Here is a 22,684-nt window from a genome sequence, read left to right as displayed (position 1 = left end):
AGCTTGTTAGAAAAGGCAATTGCTACCCTCCCTCCTGACCTGTCTACTCTATCCAGTTTGACCAGTTTATAGTGATCCAAAATAGCAACAGCAATGTAATGTGAGGTAAAGCACCCGTGTGTAACCAAGTTGCCGCGAAAAAGCATACATACAGGTTGCAAAATGGCAGAAAATCCCAGGTATATGACACATGTTTAGAGGGAGACCTGATATTGCAGAGTGCTCATCTGAGTATAGACTCAAACTGCTCTAGACTTTATTGGATGTTCCAAATCCTTAGACCACTGTACTTATGCGGCAGTGGAGAATGTGTTAAGCACTGTCCTTCCCGTCCACCTACTATGCTCCCACTCCTTCTTAGAGAATGTAATACCTCACTGGAATATGTCCACCTCATCCCGGAATCCTGAGGGGATTTGGGCAGGGGTTCTGGTATCTGGCGACGGTCTGGCATGGATGGATGCCGACAGGCCTGCTTTTGGCAGGCAAGCGGCTCCAAAACAATTTACCCATTGCGTGTGTCTGCTGCGTGTCCGCACTGCTGACTTCCTTTTAAGGATTGCCCCAGTACTCGAATAGAGCACTTTAGAGTCACCATCCTGAAAACGGTGGCTACAAATGGGCAACAAAAGGAAAAATAGCAGGAAGCTGCAAGGCTCTCTCCATCAAAAGGTACAAACCAGGGCGGGCCGGAGAGTAGTCAAGAAGCTCAAAAAAGTCAACAGTATCAAATATGTTCCAATATGTCTTGTTATAAACCCCTTACAAAATACAAAATAAAATCCATGTTAATCACAAATGTGTCCACCCCTAAAAACGCCAAGCAGTAGAATATTGCCAGCTCTCTACCACTATCCTGGACAGAGAATTGTATCATTAAGGTTGAGCTTTCATTTGGTAATTACTAGGGTTCTCAAAAGATGAGGAAACAGTTGTTCTCGCTCTTAAAAAAAAAAAGAATCCTAGTAACTTAGGTCCCCGTCTACAATTGCTAGAAATGGAGCCAGCCACGGACATTGACTCTGCAGTGGAAAGGCATCAGGAATCATTGATTAAAGCTCAAGATTAAATAGATCCTAGTAGATGTGCTTATTAGCACTCAGTATAAACAGCAGGCACCCTGGTTTCATAAGCAGCTTAAAATAGAGAGCAAAAAATGGAGAGAGTATGGCACTGCTCCAAACAGCTTTTGGAAAAAGAGGCATACAAATTGGCTCTGAACACTTATCTAAAACTGCTAGGGGTAATCCACAGAAACTTTTCAGTTGCTATCAGTCGTAACTCAGGAAACTCTGCTAAAGAGATTTTCAATGCAATGAAAGCATTCGCCAATCCCAATTTTGGCTGGTCCTCAATTCTGGCTTATTCAGATCTGTGTAGTGCCTTGTCCGCTCACTTACAGGACAAGGTAGGGAAAATTTCTGAGGAATTTCATCATTTGCCTGAGGTATCGTGTAATTATGATAGATATGACTATCCATCTAAAAATAAACTCAGCCAGTTGGAAAATGTTGAACCTATTGATTCCATGGAAGTACAAGAGTTGTTTCTCAAAGATAAATCAGGGTCACCAGAAGATGCATTTATAGCTTGCATCTTTCCGTCCAGCCGCGGACAGTGCATGTAAGTGTGGGAGGCGGGGCAGGGCAGGGTGGGATGGGGCGGAAGATGACAGACGATGGAATAGGGAAGATTAAATAAATAATTAAATCTTATTCCGTCGTCTGTCCACTTCCTCCAAGTCCCGCCCATCCCACTATGCTTCCCTACATCGGCCGCGGCTGGATGCAAAGATGCACGCTATAAATGGCTCTAGAGGTGACCCAGATTTAACTTTGAGAAACAACTCTTGTACTTCCCTGGAGTCAGTAGGTTCGAAATTTTCCAACTGACTATACCACACTTGTGTGGAAAAAGACAGAGCTTGCTAGAGGTCAAATGAACATTGAAAACTCAGAGTGGTAGCGAAGAGTAAAACTCACTTTTTTATGATCCTGACAATTTGTTGGCTTGGCAGTAAATTGTGCAAATGAGAGAATGTTGCACAAATGAGAAAATGCACAGAGAAATCCAAAAGACAGAGGACTAGACCGCTATGCATGGGAATCCCTATAAAAACTCCCATTAAAGAACAAGTGTGGCTGCGTGGGCCGCTTTGGAGATGGATCTGCAGGCTTCTAGGAGGCTGCTGCTGCAACATGGACTAAGCAACTCAAATATATTTGGACATTGTGCCTGAATCTCAGAAAGGTCCCATCATTACCCCTATGACAACAGAGGATATCTCTTGACCCCACCATCAGATCAAATACTGAACCATGTGGTGAATTCGTAATCCCTGTCTGGGGTGTTCTGGGGTAAGATCTGTATGGTTAACTGAGGGTGGTAGTCTCCCTCCATACACAGCCCTACTAATGCCCACAATGGTGAGGCGGACATTTGGAAGTAAATATTGAGATATTTTCCCTTTGTTCTTCCCTCATAGGCTACTGTATAGTTACAAAAGTGAGAGAGTAGAGTTCGGTTCGTAACATTTCATGCTACCTGTTGATGTTGCGGTGGTCAAAGCACGTTCTGCAAAGACTAGGGATGTTAAGACCAGTCCAAATTTAGTTACACGTTGTCAAACATAGCACAATCATATGCCATCACCTCCCTGGGAACAATCTGTGTTGGGGCAATGCTGTTGGACTGACACAGACCATGACACACTGCTGGGTGTCCACCTGTCCCTCATTACCCTTCCCATTGTTTCTGGAATGTGGCATGTCCCTTAGGGAAGTCCCCGTTGTATGGAGGCTGATACATTACCATCACGAGCCAGAATGATACTTTCCTATTGTGGACTGTCCGAGGGTTGGGTTCCCCGATGAAGCAGTACCATATGCAATTCCTCCTTAGGTCTATATGATTTATGGGGAGCGCTTCATTCAACTTCTTGGGAATACTTATTCAATTCACCCATGAATGACATGCATACGCTGTTAGATATGTATAAGGGAACTGAAGATCTAACCCATCAACTTCATATTGCAGATCACCTATGCCCTTCTGACTCGGGCCATAACCCATTAACTCTCTAGATGTACCAACATGGAGATTTCAGCCAGATTCACTAATGAAATCTCCTTATAGGGTGACAATTGGGGAAGAAGTAGACCTTTATGAAAATGGTAATCCTGCCCAGGTTGATTTTTCACGGCACTCCCACTGGCTATTCTGGGCCACTAGTTTAGAGATATTAAATCCATTTTGTTGGATTGATCTCGGCCCAACATAGAAGGCATATATCAATAGACAAAGTGATGTGCCCATTGGATGCAGGAGGGATCAGGGTGCCCAACCTAGAGGACTACTGCTTAGCTGCCCAGATGGTTGGATGGCACGATGACTGGCGGTGGAAACAGATCCCAGATGCATAGACATAGTGAACATTACTAGCAATGGTGATCTCCTGCAGCTGATGTATAGCAGTGGAAAGTCTGAAGATAATATCCCAAATCTTTGTTTACTGTTAGCGAATGCTGGCACAAGTACACCCTTAAACTAGGGTCTTCAGCCCCGTATTCCTTGAGCCTGTCACTGAGAAACATACCGGAAGGGGCTATTGGGGTAAGGCATCCCGTGTTCAAGATTGGACACAAACTTATATTAAAGTATAAGGTGACATAAATGGGAACGGTAGACTTACTACGTTTCCGGTGCAGGTGGATCATTATGTCCTCCATGTTGGTCAAGTCCTGACATATAATGCATTGGTCAATGCGATGGAAACGGTATGGAATAATGGTGCAGCCAGCCCCTGAAATCAGAAGCTTTGCCTATACTTATTACACATGGTGCACTGCACAACGCAGGCACATGCATGCTCAGAGTTTTAACTCATCCTTCTACCCTCCCATCACCTCACTTAAGTAGACCTGAGAGCATCAGGTATGTGAAGAAATACTGACCAAAGAATGTACAAAGATCTTAGACTACACTGAAATAGTAAACAGGAACGTGCTTATTAAATATAACCAGCTAAATTGCCTACATCAAACTTACCTTTCCCCAGCACGAATAGCCAAAATATATCTAGGGTGAATATTGGCATGAATTAAATACAAAACTGATCATGCAGATTTTCTCCACATGGTGTGGCACTGTCCAGTTATACAGTCTTATTGGGCGCCGCTGATTGAGGTCACATGGTACAATATGGGCAAGGGACTAGAGGGCATATTACCAACAAGTAGCGATAATTATCGCTAAATAGGATTAGCGACGATTTTTTTATCGCTGCCTATCGCTGGATATGTTAGCGTAGAAAACATGCTATTAGCAACGTTTTTCTCCATTGTGCTAAAATATCCAGCGATAGCGGCGAAATGCGTGAATATCGCGGAGAATACAGCGATATTCACGCATTAGCGACAAAATGCTCTTAGCCATGTTATCCTCCTCCCATTGGATAACAAGGCTAAGAACTGGTCTGAGCAGGCATTAGTTTTTGGCGACAGCGGGAATATTTCCATTGCTACGCCTGCCTTGCTAATAGGCAATAGCGACGTTAGCGACTGCTTTCAGTCGCTAACAGGTTGGGTATGCCCACTTTGCATGTCATTAGCGATAAATATCGCTGACATGCAAAGCGGGCCCCAAACCGCTCGCTATCGCCTAAAAGCTGTCGCTAACATCAATTAGCGACAGCTTGCTAATAGAGCAATAGAATTATCGCCGCTTAGCGGCTGAAAACGGCCGCTAAACCGGCGATAATTGCCTATCGCCACCCTTGGTAATATGCTCCTAGATGTCTCCAAGGTCCAAAAAATGCCGAGATTATATCCAGATTAATAGATCTGGCCTTACTCCTTCTAAAATGAAACTTTACAAGGTCCTACTGCCCCTATAATGCACAAGTGGCTACAGGATCTACAGAAGTGGATGATAGCAGAGATACAGGTACTAACCCTTACACAAACACAGAGGAGGGAGGATTGACAATTACAGAGTGGGACACTATACTTTGGGCGATACAAGTAGTAACAGATGAGACGCCCCCTAAATGGAACGAGATAATGCAACTGACTACTTACACGTGATCTCCACATAGGGCACACAGGGAGGGGTCACAAGGACACGATAAATGCCAAAACCATATGTTCAGCGGACACGACATGGGCGGATATGAGTGTAAAATTCTTAGGAAATGACACCGTTTACAAGTGAAGATGATTCAGGTGTGGGCATAATGCATAAGAGGACAGGATGCTTGAGGAGACACGTCAACAGTGATGTAATGGCAACATGGACTAACTATATATTTTCACCGTTATAGTTATGAGATCTATATAGGTGAAAGAGTTAATGATGACGATAACCTAAATCGTAATGTACTACTTAATGTATAACAATACATCCATGTAAGAAAGAAATTCTGACAAATGTATTTGTATTGAAACAAAATAAAAAAAACTAGGGAGGTTCAATGCGTAGCAAGAGTGCATTGGGCTCTAAAGCAAGCCAAACAATTGGGGCTGCATCCTTAATTTCATATTAAAGTAAAAAGAGCTACTGTTCGGGGTGCTGTTGCGCCCTCAGACCCTTGGGATCTGGTGCCATTACACCTGCTGCACTATTCATAGCTACGCCTCTGAGAGGTTCGAAGTCTCTGCCCTTCGCCACCACAGTTCCCTGGAAGTAGGTGTGCCTGGCTTTGATGTAATCCCATTTATACAGAATGAAAAACAGCTGTGGATCAGATGTCTTGCCGTGAAAGGCAGACTGGTGAGCAAATATTTAACAAGCCAGTCATGCTCCAGGATTCTAGATAAAATGACACACCCAAGATAACCCCTGCTCACCCCCTTTGTAACTTGGCAGAGCAGTCAGGCTTATCCCAGAGGCAATGTGTAAAGCACACACACACAAACACACACACACACTAGTGACATGCTAGGCACACCACAAATAGAGAGACTCCACACAAGGGTATATAAAAATATCCTTCGTATTACACACGAAAATACATTAGACCATACATCACTTTGTAGCATGTGAAGCACATTAGATCACATAACATAAATCACTGCACCAATAGGCGCTTGTCATTAAGATGCACATAAGCTACATAAGACCACAGTTACATGGATTACTGTGCCACTAGGCACTGGTCATAAGAATAAATCAATGTCATATATCGCATATCACTCTGCCCTAAGGCATAGTCATAACATCACATGTAGTGCACCATCGCCAGGCTTATAAGTTGCACTAGTCATCAAGAAAATATCATTACTATGTATAAGGTGCAGGTCATTAGGTTAGGCAGGTAGGACACCTGAATCACCACACATCACTATACAGGTCTCATCCCGCCTATCTTAAATCATGTTTGCCTACTAGGCAAAGGTCAGAGCACATAGGGCCATATTATCAAGAACGGCGATAACATTATCGCCATTTTAGTGGCAGGAAACAGCCGCTAAAACGGCGATGACGGGCTTGATAATATGCCCTTGTGAATTCCCATAGTAGCCCAGGTTCTGGTGTGAACCTAGGCTTCTATGGGAATTCACAAGGGCATATTATCAAGCCCATTATCGCCGTTTTAGCGGCAGTTTCCTGCCGCTAAAACAGCGATAATGTTATCGCCGTTCTTGATAATATGGCCCATAGAGCCTAAATCATATTTGCCATACGGCAGTTACACCGTCACTGGGCACACCATATCATCCAACTATACAGGTAGACAGCGTAGGTCACCGGAGCACCTGCGTGCCTACTGGGGATAAGAAATATCTAGATGTTTAAGGCATGGACATCTTTTAGGGGTCGCCAGAGGTTAAAGCTTCGACCCCTGGTTTGCCTCCTGTGACCCCTTGCACTGCTTTTGCAACCCCTGGCCTCAGAGGTGGCAAAACCAGTGCTAAGAACACAGAGAAGCTCTGCTTTTATTATTTGTCTGCCCTTTTTCATTGTACTTACAGTGAAAAATATTCTGTTATTAACTTTAAGAAAAAATGGAAAAGGACCTCTGGTGACGTAAAAATGGTTTTAAATGTATGTTGTATACATGCTTGCGGGTGGGAGTGTGTTTGAGTGAGAAGATAGCATGTATGTGTAAGCAAGTGTTTGTTGTATGTGTGAGTGAGGAAAAGTGAGTGAGAATCAGTGACAGGTAGTGAGTGCGATTGTGTGAGATTGAGGTCCTGATGTACTATTCTGCACCAAAGTTGCTCTGCTGACTTGCATCAAAGGGAGAGAGAAAAAATGTGGCATATCTACTAAAGTGTGGTTAATTTCTTCTCCCGCGTGTGCTGGCGTGCTTTTGTTCCTTAGTGCAATGGTGTGTGTGCTCTCTCAAGCATAGGTTTTGTATTGGAAGGTGTCCCTTCCAGTACAATAACTGTGCTTTGGGGCTTTTCCCACTTTGTGTGTGTGCTCTGCAATGCCGCACACATGCAAAGCTGTAAAAACAAGGATAAATTAAAACACTTCTCCTTGTTATGCTTGCCTTGAGGAGGTGTAAGATTTGAGTGCAAATTCCTTTCTACCAATTTTGGGAGATAGGGATCTGCGTCCAAACCTATGGGTGGTTACATTGGAACATCTATGGACCACCATTGGAATGGCTACTTAATGCAAGCTTAATGCAAAGCAGCGCATAGTGCAACTTTGAGCTGCTTGGGTTTACTTTCCAACTCAAATGCTGATTTGCTTTGGATACTTTGTGCCGAGTTTGAATCACAAAGTGGCGCACACCCAGTGCAAAATGTTAGTAAGCCTGGACCTGAGTGTCACTAAGTATGAGTGGGTGAGAAGGAGTGAGGGTAACACCTTCCGTGCTCATGACGCCATGGCTCTCAGGTGCTCATGACGAGCTCAGCTCGTCATGAGCCATGGAACGCTCAGTTGTGGGGAGAATTCCCCCGCTGTGCTGAGCGTTTCACGGGAGCCAATGCACCTGTGACTAGCTCAGCTCGTCATGAGCACTGGAGCGCCGCAGCTCATGACGAGCTGAGCTCGCCATGACCATGTGGGCACTGTGTGTACCGCCCTCCCCCCCAGCACAGCGGGGGAATAACCCCCGCAGCGAAGGGGTTAAGAGTGAATGCAAGCAAGTGGGTGGGAATGAATAAGAATGAGTGTAAGGGGTGTAAGAGAGTGAGTGAGAATGAATGAGAGAAAGAGTGATAGTGAGTGAGAGAATGAATGCTAGTGAGTAAATGTGAGTGTGAGCGCGAGCATGATGTGACGCTTTGTCTTTGACCCCAGCATGCTGAAGGTAATTATTGTCTCATAAAGATACCCAGGACAAAATACTGGAGCTGACATACTTGCAGCAATTATTAGCATGGCAGACACCTGTGAAAAAATACTGGCACACTGAGGATATCACTTGTGATAAAGGCCTCCAATGGTAAAATACTGGCATTGGCATTCTATAGGTACTTCATGGCATATAGGGCAAAAGATACTGGCATGCTTGTGAAATTCTTGGCATGTAGACACCAGTGGCAGAATGCTGGCATTAGCACAATGGCGGCCATTCTTGGCATAAAGGTGAGCAACCTGGCTTATGGGACGGTGACAACCAAGACAAAATACTGACCCTGACATAGTAAGGTGATTTCTGACATAGGGATCATATATGCTATATGGATAGCATAAAATCCAAAATGTTGGCACTTTTATGTTTTATGTCATTTTTGATATAAGGTGGCACCAATGGAATGAACGGGCACCCATGACAAAATGTTGCCCCTTTGCACAATGGAGCGAATGTATGACATATGGAGGCACCCATACCCCATTTTGAAAAATGTAAAAATGCTGGTCAGCTCCTGGGGAAAGTCAAGTGTCAACGGCTTGGCACAATATGAAAGGATTTGAATATTTGGGAGTCCTTTCATCGCCTATAGCATTTTAGCAAATTCATGTAAAACCTGTGCTTTAAATGCACGATTTCAGCCCCATCCTTTTCAAATTTTCCCTAAACGAACCAACCCACTGAAAGAGGTCAGGCTTACTTACTTTACTTGCTAACTACTATTCAGGTCAAGTATTATGCTCTAGAACTTGTAAAGAACAAGTCATCACTTTAACATAGATGGTATCTAAAATAGACACGTGTCCGTGTTACACAAATCATGCAGTTATTATGGCAATTCAGTGATGTCAGTTGTTGTGATGGTAGGGTCGTGTGAAATGCCTTCCCGGAAAAAGTAGGGTCCGGGGGTCTTGTGATGTCACTTCCTGCAATGTCATTAATAACAAAGGGTATGTCTGCTACCCCTGGCATTTTGGTGAATCATAGTCCATGGTTTAAGGCAATTCTAGCAGGGGTTTAACAGGTACCCCCAAAGCTCCTGCAGTGTGGGGACAAACTTCCACACATAAATGGGGGCTCCTCTGCTTGTCAGATAGAGGGTATGGGTATTGCAAGAGGCACCCTCACGATTACTTGGAAGAGGCCCCCTTAAGACTTCCTAGCGTCAAGGAAGCCTGGTCTGGACAAGCATGATATTATTTTTAAAACACATCTGAAATAAAGAAATCTTCTTTTCCGACAGGTTGATTCACAATGCGGTGATCAATGGGAGAAGAGCACTGGTTTTTGCACTTGCGCGGCAATTAGCTGCTTTCAACATCATTGACATGAAGGATGCTATGAACAAGGTACATATGGCTTCTATTTATTTATTTGTGGTTTTGTATATCGTGAACCAGGCAACTGAGAGTTTTTCGTGAACGTGATGTATTTGAGAACGGTTATTTGCGTAAGCAAGAATTAAAATTTAGGCCTCGGCAAAATATGCATAATTTCATTTGTGGAAATGACATGCAGTACCCCAAAATAACGCAAAATGATATGCTATTATGCAAAAAATGCCAACTTTGCATGGAGGTCTATATTTTAGAGGAAAATGTATTCCTGTGTCCATTTTTGTCACGACGATGTGCTTACAGCTAAAAATAGTGCTCAATGGCGCTTGACACAAACAACAGCTAATCTCGTTTGGTTTGGCCAAGTTCTCCGCATGCCCCAATGACACGACATTTTACCCGAATTACATCTCAATGACATCATGGCATAATGCTGGAATCTCAGGCATTTTACTCAACAATCGTAACACAAAATTCCTGAAGTAATTCAAATTACACCGAGGCCTAAAATTGTACATTAGTTATCAATAGTAAAGTCAATACAGCAATCACATCTGAACCAACTGGCATAAATCAATAAAGACAACAGTTGGGCAATTAAGTGTGTCATAATTTCGGCCGCTCAACGCACGATACGTCCCTTTTTCTGTTTAAAATAAGAACTAGAATACAACCTTCTGGGAGCTGTGTATGTTATCAGTATTCATCATGCTAACTTTGCTCCTCTTTCACTCTTTTCTCCACCTCTTCCTGTCCTTTTCTTCTAGAGGCGCTCAGTAGAGGCCGACAAGCAGATATTTATTGCTAACAGACCGGTCATAAAGAAATACAGCTGCAATATCTCCATAATTCGCACCAATGGTATGATGGGTTAGAATCCACAAAACAAACATAGATTATAAGCACATGGCAATACCATTGACAATATACTATCAAGAAAGACAAGGTACTAGATAGAGTTCCCATTGCAAGACGAAAAGATTGAATGTTGACCACCTAACCATGTAATAAAAAACAATTGGTAAAATCCCACTCAATCAAATAAATTCCGTTGTATGAGAAACGACCCACGACCAGAAGGCCAAAGTCCCTTATCTGAGAGTCATACTGAAGGCAAGTCAAAGATGAAAGTGAAACTCAAACTGTGTTCACCGAAACTAGATGTGCATCTCTTTGACTCTCTTCCTCATTCCTTCTTGTTTGTAGACAGCGCTACATTTGGCTGCGGAACGGAACCAACACTTGATGGTGAGGGACTTGCTTTCCCTGGGAGCCAATGGGAATGAGGCAGACCATTCGGGGAAGACGGCCCTCCACATCTGTGCAGAACATGGCTACTGGGGTGTTCTAGAGGTGCGTTGAAGCCGTCACCTTGATACCAAACATGCTCTATCAATCAATCAATCAAAGTATTTATATAGCGCACTACTCACCCGGAGGGTCTCAAGGCGCTGGGGGAAGGGGGGGCACTACTGCTCGAACAGCCAGGTCTTGAGCAGCTTCCTGAAGGCGAGGTGGTCTTGGGTCAGGCGGAGGTGGGTCGGAAGTGAGTTCCAGGTCTTGGCGGCCAGGTAGGAGAAGGACCTTCCTCCTGTGGTGGCTCTTCGGATGCGGGGGACGGCGGCGAGGGCGTGGCTGGTCGATCGAAGCTGGCGTTTGGGAGCGTAGAAGTTGAGGCGGCTCTATGTATCTGACTGTAATGCGCGCTGACCATAATTCATGGGAATGGTCAACTTTCATAGATTTGTCATGCATAGTCTTTAAATTGGTCTACTACAAAATATATAGGCTTCAACTGGCAAGACTGAGCAGGCTGGATTGCTTCACTTTGAGGGAGTACCAGCTAACGTCTTTCTCAGTAGTGTAAAGTGCTAAACTCAGTCTTACAAAAAGCAAAACTACAAAAACACCTAAGCCCTATATCTCAACTTCCAGCTACTTACCTTGCTTCAATGTCCCATCCCCCAAAATACAATTTTTTCCTGTGCTAGGACAAAGAATAATGATATTTACTCTTCCTTGCTATGCATCAGTACACTCATCCCCTCAAGAGCAGTGTTTAGGATCGTATGACGGAATCACGCATGCATTTAGCACCCATGCATTTGTCACGCCGGCATTAGAACAAACGCGTTGTTACGAAACGTTCATTTTGCACGCATGTCGTTACAACGTCTTGCCTTAGGGGGGTGCTGGATTTTGGATTAGGATTATTTAGTATTCCAACTCCATTCTGAACAATGGTAGGGAAGGTGTTGGACTTTAAATCCAACACCTCTCCACCAATGCGCCCCCCTAAAACAAGTCTATGTAATGGCTTGTGTGATAATCTAATGCTTGCTGACGATGCATTCATTCTTTTGCTGGTGCTGTAAAGGTACAGCATGATTCCGGCGTCGTGCTGAAGGATGTTCCCAGAGCTTGGAGTATAAACACTTTACATCATGGCAGTTATTTAACAACGCAGTTCAAAGACACATAATGCTGAGGATGTCCAGAATGGCAGATAATAGTAATTCCACAGGACAGAGCCAGATGTATGTATGTATAGAAATATGTATGTATGTATAAAGGTATGTATATGGTGCAAACCTAGCCAAAAGACAGCAGAGCACTATACATGGTTGACGGCAAACATAAATCATTGTCTCGTATGAGAGGATGCTGAGGATGAACAGGAGAAGTCTGTATGAAACTAACAAGCAGAGATTTAGGATAGATGCTTATTTAATATCCCTACAACAACTACCACACCTCGTTTTCACCTTCCACTTGTTCTCACTACACCACTCTCTGGTGCCAATTTTGGGATCTGAAAATGTTCTTGGGTGGTTACTGATACAGTGTTGGCAACTGATTAGCAATGTTGATTCATAATAAGTCTCTCTTGCCCACTTTATTGCCGTTCCAAAAATGCAAAAACGATTTATATAGTACACACTTGAGAGCTGAGGCCCAGCAAAAAGTGACTGTGTCCCACTATCAGGCATCCACTTTGTGTTTATTTTCTATTACTATCAAAATGTTTCACATGTTTCTTGACTTGCTGTGCCATGTTTTATTAATCCTTTGGACGTGGCTGGAATTCCCCCGTGGTGCGGGCGAATTCCACAGTGTGCGCAATTTGGACGGCCCCGGCCGTTAGACGCACACGCCCACTGTGACGTCGGACGTCTGGGGGCGGTCCGACACATTCAAGGGGTTAAAAGAAAGGTTCATATAAACGTGTAAGCATTTCTGAAACCTTAACTGCTTCTGTTCTGTTTTTTTAGATATTTAGAAAGAGTCAAGATGAAGGACTTCATTTTCAAGTTGATGCCATTGACCATAATGGTGAGTTTAAATATACTGTTAGGGCGAATAAGAACGTAATTTATAAAACTTTCAAAATACACTACCACCCTTCAAACAAATGTACAATGTTATACGTGACCATAAAGGAGTGTGTAATAAGTATCTAGTATTGATAATAATGGATTACAGTCAAGGTCTTAGTTTATGGGTACTACAAAAATAAAAATTAACATTATTTAGAAGACCCTCTGTTAGAAATTGGGTTGGAGGTTTACTGGGGTATGTGCCCTAGTCAAGCAGCAACCACAATCCTAGTCAGGGTAAGAATCAGGCAAACCCTAAATTAACCTCTGCTCGCCCTCTGGTAGCTTGGCACAGAGGAGTCAGGCTTAACTTAGAGCCAATGAGTAAAGTTTTTGTGCAACACTTCAAACCGTAAAACGGTTATAATACCACACAAAAAGATTCCACATCAGTTTAGAAAAATAGAGATTGATTTAAAAATTAGAGCAAGACCAAAATGAGAAACATCAAATAAGCAGAACTTGAGATATACATATTTAAAGAATAAACTGTAAAAAATAGCTTAGAAGCAATAAGCGCTTACTTGGGATATCTAGTCATGCTAGATTGCGACAAAGTCAAAGATTCAGGCCAACCGCAATGAAGTACCTTGATCCTGGTTTCCTCAAGGTCAAGGATGCAGGTGTAGCCGAGCCGATGAGACGGTGTCAATCTGTGCTTCGGAGATGATATGCCGGTCCTGATGCTACAGCAGCTGTGATGCATCGGCTCCGACAGGTGATGCGTTGGTTCTGGTCCACACAGCGGCGGTGATGCATCAATGCTGAACCATGCAACAGGGGTGATGCAACAGTTAGTGCATGCAACAGAGGCAATATGAAGGTTCTGATCCATGCAGCCTAGGCAAGGCTTCGGTTCATCAGAAGATACATGGGTTGTGCTGGAGCAAACACCTTAGACCATCTTCCAAGCATCCAGGACTGGAGTGGCACCACTTGGCAGGGCAGACTCACAGATGGCAGAGTGCAGGAACAGAAGAAGGGTGGTTGGAAGTTTTATATGTTCTAAGACTTCAGATCAGGATGAAAGCCAGCAAGCCTTGGAGTCACTCTGTGTTTGAGTGATCGAGGTGCAGTCCTTCTCACCCAGGCAGGGGAATATCAAGCAGCAGGACAGCACGCACAGCAAGGCAAGGGTCCAGCAAAGTAGCAGCAACAGATTGGCAGTCCTATAGCAGCAGAACAGTCCTTCCTCCTTGCAGAGTTTTCAAGGTCCAGAAGTGTACTGAAGTGGTGGTGTTAGAGGCCCAGTACGTATACCAAGTTGTGCCTTTGAAGTGGGAGAGACTTCAAAAAGGTGCCTTTGAAGTGCACAGAGATCTTCCCTTCCTGCCCTAGGACCACACTCACTACAGGGGGTATGCAGCCCTTGTGTGGGGACAGGGGACAGCCTATTCAGTTGTGAGTGAGGCTGGGTCCAGCACTTCCCTCCCATCATACCAGGATGGCCTATTAAGTCACACCTAAGGCCCCATTGTGTGTCGCTGTCTTGGGGGGAATACATAAATCTCAGCTGTCATCCGCCCAAGACATGTATCAGAGACAGGCAGCAGGCACCAAATGGCTAAAGTAAGAAAATGCCAAATTTCTGAGAGTAAATTATTTAACAGAATGTTGAACTATATCAAACACTCACCACCAGTACATAGATCTGTTTAGCTTTTTTGCTCATACGCCACCCCAGTTTGGACCTAACCATACGCAAATCAACCTTGACCCTACCCCTCATGGGAACAGACGAACCGGAAATGCCAAGTCAGGTCCTCACTGGACTGGAAAAAAGCATCCTAAGGCTGGTTACGGTGAGCACCCATCATCAGCCCTATAGCTTGAATTCAGTGGCACAGCGAGCACGGACCTACATCCCACTTGAGGTGACTGGAACAAAAAGATGAATTGATGGACGGAATGCTGAACAATGTCAAACACTTAAACTTAGAACTTAAGATTGTAAAGTTTTTAAGATGATGTTAAACCCAGCCAGTGAGTACTAAAGATGATGCATAAGTATTGTCTTCCTGAAGGACCCTCCACAGGGATCAGAGTCTGCTCTATACAACAATATGCTGTGCTTGAGATTACCCTCATGAATGTAGCTGCCATATCAGCAATCATTTGTTGAGGCAGCTTTGGCGCTCAACACCATTAAATCTGTACCTGTAAAAGGTCAATATGTGTGTGCCTGTTGAGGGCCATTACAGTTTACTTAGATGTCTTATTCCCAGTGTGCATTGGTCATGTCCTAATAGCAACCTGGCTTTAACACAAATTTAATGCATTATCCAGACATGCAATGGTATCATATTTCTGTACAAATCGATTGTGCATTGTCAATGCTGATTGGATGTAACTCTGCCACACACGTTTACGAATCTGCCACTATAACCAGGATTGTTGGTCCAACCCTGCTTCTGCTAAATTTACAATGGAATCTTAAGAGAGTGGACAGTAGAGCAAGGGAAGTCTCCGCTGATAGAACTATCATTGTCCTAGCTCAAAATCAGTAAATTCCTTTAAAGCATCCAAAGGTAAATTGAATGATTTTAGTTGTTTTACCCGTACCACCCTTCACTAAAATAAGTGTTTATTTCCAGTATACAAATAAATTTCTCAGCCAACAAAGCGAAATTATGAGCTTCCTGTCTTATTCTTCCACAGGTTTAACCCCATTACAGTATGCTGTCCGTGGGCAATATGAAGCGGTGAAAGAGCTTCAGAGAAATGATTTGACCATCGACACTCAAAAACTTCTCCTTCTCAAGAAAGATCGATTGTCTGAAGCAGTAAACTGCTTACTAAGCATGGGAGCAGATCCTCTTACAGAGGTAAGTGTAACTTTTACACACTCAAAATTCGTGATTATATATAATGCATTCTTCAGAAGCATGTCCTTCCAGTCCAAATGAATTTCATATGCAATATAATTCTATAATTGGGACTTTAAGGAAATTCAGGATTCAGCTTATACATGGGTGTATGTCACTTGACTAAAGAGTGGCGGCTGGTGGCATTTGAAAGTGGTGTGGCTTGAAATTGGTGGCGTAGTGCACCGTGGCGAGCGAGTGTAGCAAGACAGTCTGAACAACCTTTGGAGGGTTCCGGGGTGTTATCCCCCGAGAAAACTTTGAAAAAAGTTGGGCAATTGGTGCATTTTCTAGCAATTTTGAGAAAGCAAGGTTAATAAAGCAATTGTGAAAGTGCAGTTATTACATTAATAAAGAGATTTCATATAATAACTTAGGTAGCTACTTATTCCGTATAACGACAGAGCTTCATGACCGAGTTGAAGATAACAATGCTGAGTACCTAACTTTTTATTTAACAAACACCTAAACAGGTCACAAACTAGCAGCATTCTGGGCCCAAGACAATGGTAATGCACAGAGGGTTAACGTGCCTGCTGCATAGAATGTGTACCATGCAGATCACAAAAGTGCATATAATGTAGATAGTTCAATGGGTCAGTTACTGCTTTTGTCAGAGTGATTCTTTTGTTACTTGCAGTTTAAAAGGTACAAGACTGACATATCTACCACGATATCTTCAGATACCACTATATTAATCCTGAGCTGTTGTTCTTCATGTGTGTTACTTCTTCATTTTCTACAAAGTGATGTTGTCCTTGAGTTATGATATTTTTTCATACAGCACACATATTGAAACGTCAGTGATGCTAGTGTTGGGACTATACTGCATTAATGTGCCCCCAGTACTAGATGCTTAACTGGTCCGCAAACATGGTCAAACATTTCTTTACTCCAAGAAAACCCCACACATTTTTACCTTTAACTGAATTCAGGGACTCAGAGTCTGGTGAAAAAGCAGTGATTAATGATTAGTAGATGACACTTTAGTGCATACCCCAGTGAACTCGAGCTGATATATATTTAACATTTCAGGTATGGCGCACGCAGCCTATTTGGCTGAGCAACATTTTTGCACAAGAGAGAAGGCCTCTCCTGAGGGGCACTGTTCGAGTGTGGTACTGGGGGAATCTGTGGAGAAGGGTTTTTCAGGCAGGAGGGAAGAGCACCAACAAACAATGCCACCCGCACACCATTAGCGCTAAAGATGGCACTCTGTCCAGGACCTATCACCTTTACTTTCTTTTCTGTATCTAGCGAAGACATTTGGTAGAATATACCTGCCTTCATGAGACAGGATCCTGAGTCCAGGATCCTGTCTCGTGCAGGCAAGTATATGCTATCAATGTCCGCACTGGATACAGATAAGTAAGTAAAGGTGACAGGTCGTGAAACTCAAAGGCACCTTCAAGTCTGACCAACAGCCTGTCCGGGCGAAAGTGCCTCTGTTTTATTTTTTTAATTTAATTTTTTTTTTTAATCTATTTTAAAAGTGTTATATAGCGTTGGCTAGACCCAGAGGTATCAGAGCGCTTAACATGAGAAGATAATATAAAGCAAACATGGCATACAAGTAGATAAAAAGATAATGAAGCAACATGTGAAATATACAAATCAAAATAGATATACAGGTGCAAGAGCTTTACACTTCACGTAATTAGGAAGATGATGTTCGGGAAATGGACACATATTACTGGACAAATATAACATGTTGTTTGGAGAGAAGGTGCAGGTTACAGGTTAGGAACCCCAATAATAATTGGGCCAAACATGGAATACAAGTAGATAAAAGATAATGAAAACAACAAGCGAAATTTGCAAATCAAATAGATAAACAGGGGCTAGAGCTATACAAATCAAGTAATTAGGTAGATGATGTTCAGGAAATGGACAAATCAAATATTACTGGACTAATATAACATGGTGAATTGGAGATCAAGTGCAGGTCACAGGTTAGGATCCCCAATAATAATTGAGGAGGTGGATTTTGAGGTCTATTTTGAAGCTGAAATAGGAGGGGTTACAGCACAGGTTTATTGGGAGGGCATTCTAGATGATGGGGGCATTACCAGAGAAGGAGCGTGTGTGTGGATTTCTTTTTATGCAGTGGTAGGATTAGGAGGAGGGTGTTGGTGCTTTTCAGAGGTCGTGTTGTGCCCGCAATGAGGAGTTTCTTTGATAGGTACTGCAGATTGTTTTGGTGGAGGACTTTATGAGTAATGCAAGCAGTTTTATAGGCAGATCTACCTTCAATAGGGAACCATTTAAGAGATTTGAGAGATGGGGATATATGAACGAAGCGTTTGCAGTCTTTGATGAGCCTGGCTGCAAGGTTGAGCATAGCTTTGATTGGAGCAAGGTGGACCTTGGGGATTCCATTGAGGATGGCCTTACCAATACGTCAAAGAACAAGTGACTGAACTACAAGTTTAAAGTCATCGGTAGGTATAAAGGGTTTGATTTTCTTGAGGTGGCGGAGAGTGAAGAGGGCTCCTTTAGCAGAGTTTTTGATGTGGACGTTAAGGGTTAGGGTCTTGTCGATAGAAATACCAAGAGATTCGACAGAGTTGGTCAGGGTGAGTGAGCAGTTGAGTGTGTTAAGGTCAGATATCCAGGATTGAACGCGGAGAGGGTTATTTTTAGGGGAGAAGAGAATGATTTCAGTTTTATTAAGGTTAAGTTTGAGATGATTGGAATGGAACCAGGTTTGGATCTTGGTGAGGGTGTTGTTCAGGTGTTAGATGTCAGCATGAGTTTTAATCTTGTAATAGATTCGGGTGTCATCGGCGTAGAGGTGGTAGTTGATGCCTGCTTGTTCAAGAATGAGGGTGAGGGTTCCATAAAGAGGTTATAGAGGGAGGGAGAGAGAATAGATCCTTGGGGGACTCCAAGGGAGACAGGAGTGGGGTTAGAAAGACAGTTTTGAATTTTGATTTGCTGAGTTTGGTGTTGTAGGTCAGAGACAAACCATGTGTAGGCAGTACCATTAAGGCCGAATCGGGCCTCTGTTTACTTAACTCGTGGGATCTCATCTCCCACCAGGGAGCAGCACTTGAGGGCAGCAGAGTTTGAGGCGGTCGCGGATGAGAGATATGTTGATTTGTGTAGTGTAGTTCCCGCTTTGGCACAGAGTCATGCTCTGCAGACACTATGGTTGTAAAAACATAATGTGAGACTAATACAGTTTTTAATCTCCATGTGTCACACTACTATGGTGGAATTTTCGCCTAGAGGCGATTCAATTCTCAGTGTGCATTTCCTAATACAATAGGCTTTTTCGACGTTTGTTATTTATCAAAATAAAATACAACTTTTTACAGACAACACTAGTAACAATAAAGCCTTTCTTTGACTACAGGGCACGATTTCACAGTAATGGGTGGGATATGTGAAATATTAATAATATATCCTGTAGAACTGCTAGACGTAAGTGTACCATACAGGGTTCACTGTGGTGTCTGTGGGTGGTGTGTATGTGTGGTGAGCTTGTTCTAGTGAGCTATTGCATGTGTGTGCTCGCACCGCACAAAGAGCAATGTGATTTGGGGGAAGGTGCTCATGTGCTTAGATAAGTGCCTTTTGGTGTCTTTGTTTGGATTAATGTACTTTGTAAAACACCTTGGGCTCTGTGGTACTGCTTTCAAGTGTGCTCTGTGAACTGATAGCAGCCCTGCTTTCTGGATGTTAGGTCTCTTTTACGCTACACCTTTCAATCCATTCATGCAACAATGGACACATATGAGGCTTCCTATCCGGCTCACGTCTGAGGGCTCTGTGTCTCGTGCTCTGAGGGCGCCGCATCTATCATACTCACAAGTCATGTCTCGAGCTACGCCCTAATGGGCGCTTTGATTGGCCACCTTTTAATTTGCCCTACACTTCCTTCACTTGTCTCGAGTATTCCCCTGCAGCCAGAAGAACATCCCCCACCAGTGATTATACTGCCACTTTCTACACTGCTGTGTAATTCTGAGCGCCCCATGCAATTACAGTACCCGTCATCAGACCTCACTTCCCTCCACCTGATTACAGCGAAGACTCGTGTCTAAGCGTGTAATAAGCATTGTCGGTGTTTGGTGGATTATACAAAGACCACCAGCTTTGAAAGTTATTTACAGGAGACCTGATATCCCAGTGTTAGTATCCTCAGTTTCTAACCACATCTGTACACCGCCCTAAAAGTATCTATACATAGGGAAACTTGTGGGTTACTGACATCGGCAGCTGGTGGCATCAGCGAGGGTCTGCATCACAATCCTTTTCAGCATTGCCAAATCCATGGAGGTTCTGTGATCTTCCGTTTTCACATAAGTTGACTCGTAAGGGCCCTAAGCAGTCACAGCCGGTAAGACGGGCGGGTGGGGGGAGGTCACATGGGGGGGGAAGCGGGACGGTATTAAAATAAAAAACGTAGCTTCCTCCGGATCACGCGCCGCCGCCTCAACTCCTGGCCGCGTTTTACCTAGGCTGCCTCCCTTAAGCCAATCACAATGCTGCAATTGCAGCATTGTGATTGGTGCGGTGCAGCGGACAGCACCTAAGCCGAGCACCTGTAGGGAGGCCATTTTCTCTATGTAGCCTGCATGCAACCTACATAGAGAAAATGTAGAGTGTGCATGACTGGTTTGGGTGGCCCCAGGGGCAGACCAAACAGTCAGGGCCACAACAGTGGGCAAGCCACTCCCCCTCTGCCCTTGGGCAGGACCACCAACCATGCACTTCTGCTTTCTTGCAGTAGTAGGGAAACACCCCCACACCCCAATGGTGGAGCTGTCACTGTCACTACATCACAGATAAGTCATTACATTCCTTCCAGAACATCAGAACTAATATTACTATTACATTGCCACTTTGCAGGCCAGGAGCTACAGAAAATAGGTGCTGCCCAGAGGGCGCTGTGTACAGCAAAAAATAATTTGCAATGCAATAGGATTCGCATTTTCACGAGACTTATTGCATTGGAAATGGGAGTGAGGGGGCGAGACGGCACAAACGTGAGTTGGGGGGCCTGAGAAGTCACGGGCTGTGGGAGGGGTCGTGGAAAGACAGGGAAGAAAATAGTGTTAGGAGTAAAGCGGCCAATAGCCGTGGAAGGATACTAATGTTGACATGGCCATAATGAGGAGGGACTAACAAGTCTAGAACCAATTGGAAGGCAGCATTTAGGACCTAAGCCAATGAAAAAGATTGGGGGAGAGTGGGCGGAGTTTCCATGAAGCTTCCACGCTATAGTGTATACTGCATGCCTCGCAAAGCGGGCAGCGCATACGCTGCAACACTAGGCGAGACCTAAAAAACATTGAATTTTGCAGCTGCAGTGCATTTTTCACAAAGAAACCTATTGCTATACACACAGCTAGACATTCTCAACGCTCCAAAACTAACAACACCTCTCTGAACTTGCTCTAATTACATTTCCGTAGCACGGGCAAATAATAACATTTAGTTAAAGGGTGGTAGAATTTGCAGCCGAAAACAACATTTTGCAAGGTCTGGGGAGACATCTCGTCATATGGGCATGTGCAAATCAGACAAAGAAAATTGACCTTGTGGAAAACAGAGTAGCATCAGGCATTCAATCCACTGACCTCTCTCATTAGATTTATGGCTGGCTTGCTCACTTTCGTCTTATGAGCTACTTTCTCAATAATCATTCATTTCTTTCTATAGCACTGCATTAAATAGGTGAAGATGTAAGTTAGTAGAAAACCATGTACTAGATATAACATTGAAATAATATCAGGGTTTGTTGCTAGCAAAGCTCGTGAAAATAGAAAATCATAAATGATAATGAAATTTTACTAAAAAGATCCATTAACTTCCACTACTTGTAATTGAAATGTTTCAAGGAATATGATGGATTTAAACAGCAGCTATTGGACTAAACAAAGTTACATTTCTCAACAAAGTCTTTGTTTAATTTCTGAATGTTGGTTTGTTTTTAGCATCCCACATATTAAATATTTAAAAGCAAAAATAATGGAGCTTTGCATAGCTTTGTGTTTGTTAAAAGCAATCCTATTGAAATGTATCAACCCACCATTTATTTTTACCGCTTAATTGTTTGCTAACATGGAAATTGTTTATCTGTTATAACAGTCAAATGCAATCCATGTCAAATCAGAAAATGCATTTAGAGCTTACCTTTCTCTTTAAAGTAATCAGTTTAGTAAAATGCTGACCATGCCAAAGAGTATTAAAACGTATAAAATGGAAGTAACTCCTGGCGTATTTTGGTCTTCAAACCTCATCAAAGCAACAAAGTTAAGGTATAGGCACACATTATACCAAAGCTTGTTAACTTTGATGGACCACCATAACAATTACATAGCCATTAATAAACAAGTTCTTAGAATATATCCCTTACACTTTACTCATGTTGATCAGGATGCAAACATCTGCTTACACTATAATGACTTTCCTTCTTGCACATGATTGTACATGAAGGACTTTGCAGGATTTTTCAGTTATCAGGGGGTGTATGGGTATATGTATTTATTTAGTTTTAAATGCCCATCATTAAAATTATCAAATGGTTGAAAGACTGTTATTTTGTCATTACCTCAGAGAGCTATTCTGTTTTGCTAGTAAAAAGTGCCCCCCACCAAGAAAACACTAAAACAAGTTGGATTCATATTTTTTGTATTTGTGTGATTACTTAAAATCATTACAATTAAAAAAGAGTATGTAACGCAGGGTGGCAGTCCTGTTTAAAATCAACGTTTAAGAGTAGTAGTGTTCTATAAGATCATGTCAGTAATTTGATATGTGGGCGGCCAGTTCTCAACCCTT

General features: G+C 43.1%; 1 protein-coding gene across 1 annotated transcript in view; it reads left to right on the top strand.

The window, feature by feature from the left end:
* Positions 1-22,684, top strand: part of LOC144825047 (uncharacterized) — a 55,324-nt gene that overhangs the window by 28,318 nt on the left and 4,322 nt on the right. Inside the window, exons 6-9 of the mRNA XM_078683956.1 lie at positions 9,558-9,663; positions 10,858-11,004; positions 12,924-12,984; positions 15,687-15,853. Of these exons, the coding sequence (XP_078540082.1) occupies positions 9,558-9,663; positions 10,858-11,004; positions 12,924-12,984; positions 15,687-15,853 (481 nt within the window). The remainder of the gene's footprint in view (positions 1-9,557; positions 9,664-10,857; positions 11,005-12,923; positions 12,985-15,686; positions 15,854-22,684) is intronic.

Source organism: Lissotriton helveticus, chromosome 3_1, assembly GCF_964261635.1.
Source record: "Lissotriton helveticus chromosome 3_1, aLisHel1.1, whole genome shotgun sequence".
In the NCBI taxonomy this organism is placed as follows: Eukaryota; Metazoa; Chordata; class Amphibia; order Caudata; family Salamandridae; genus Lissotriton; species Lissotriton helveticus.
This window is presented reverse-complemented; position numbering and strand designations above follow the sequence as displayed.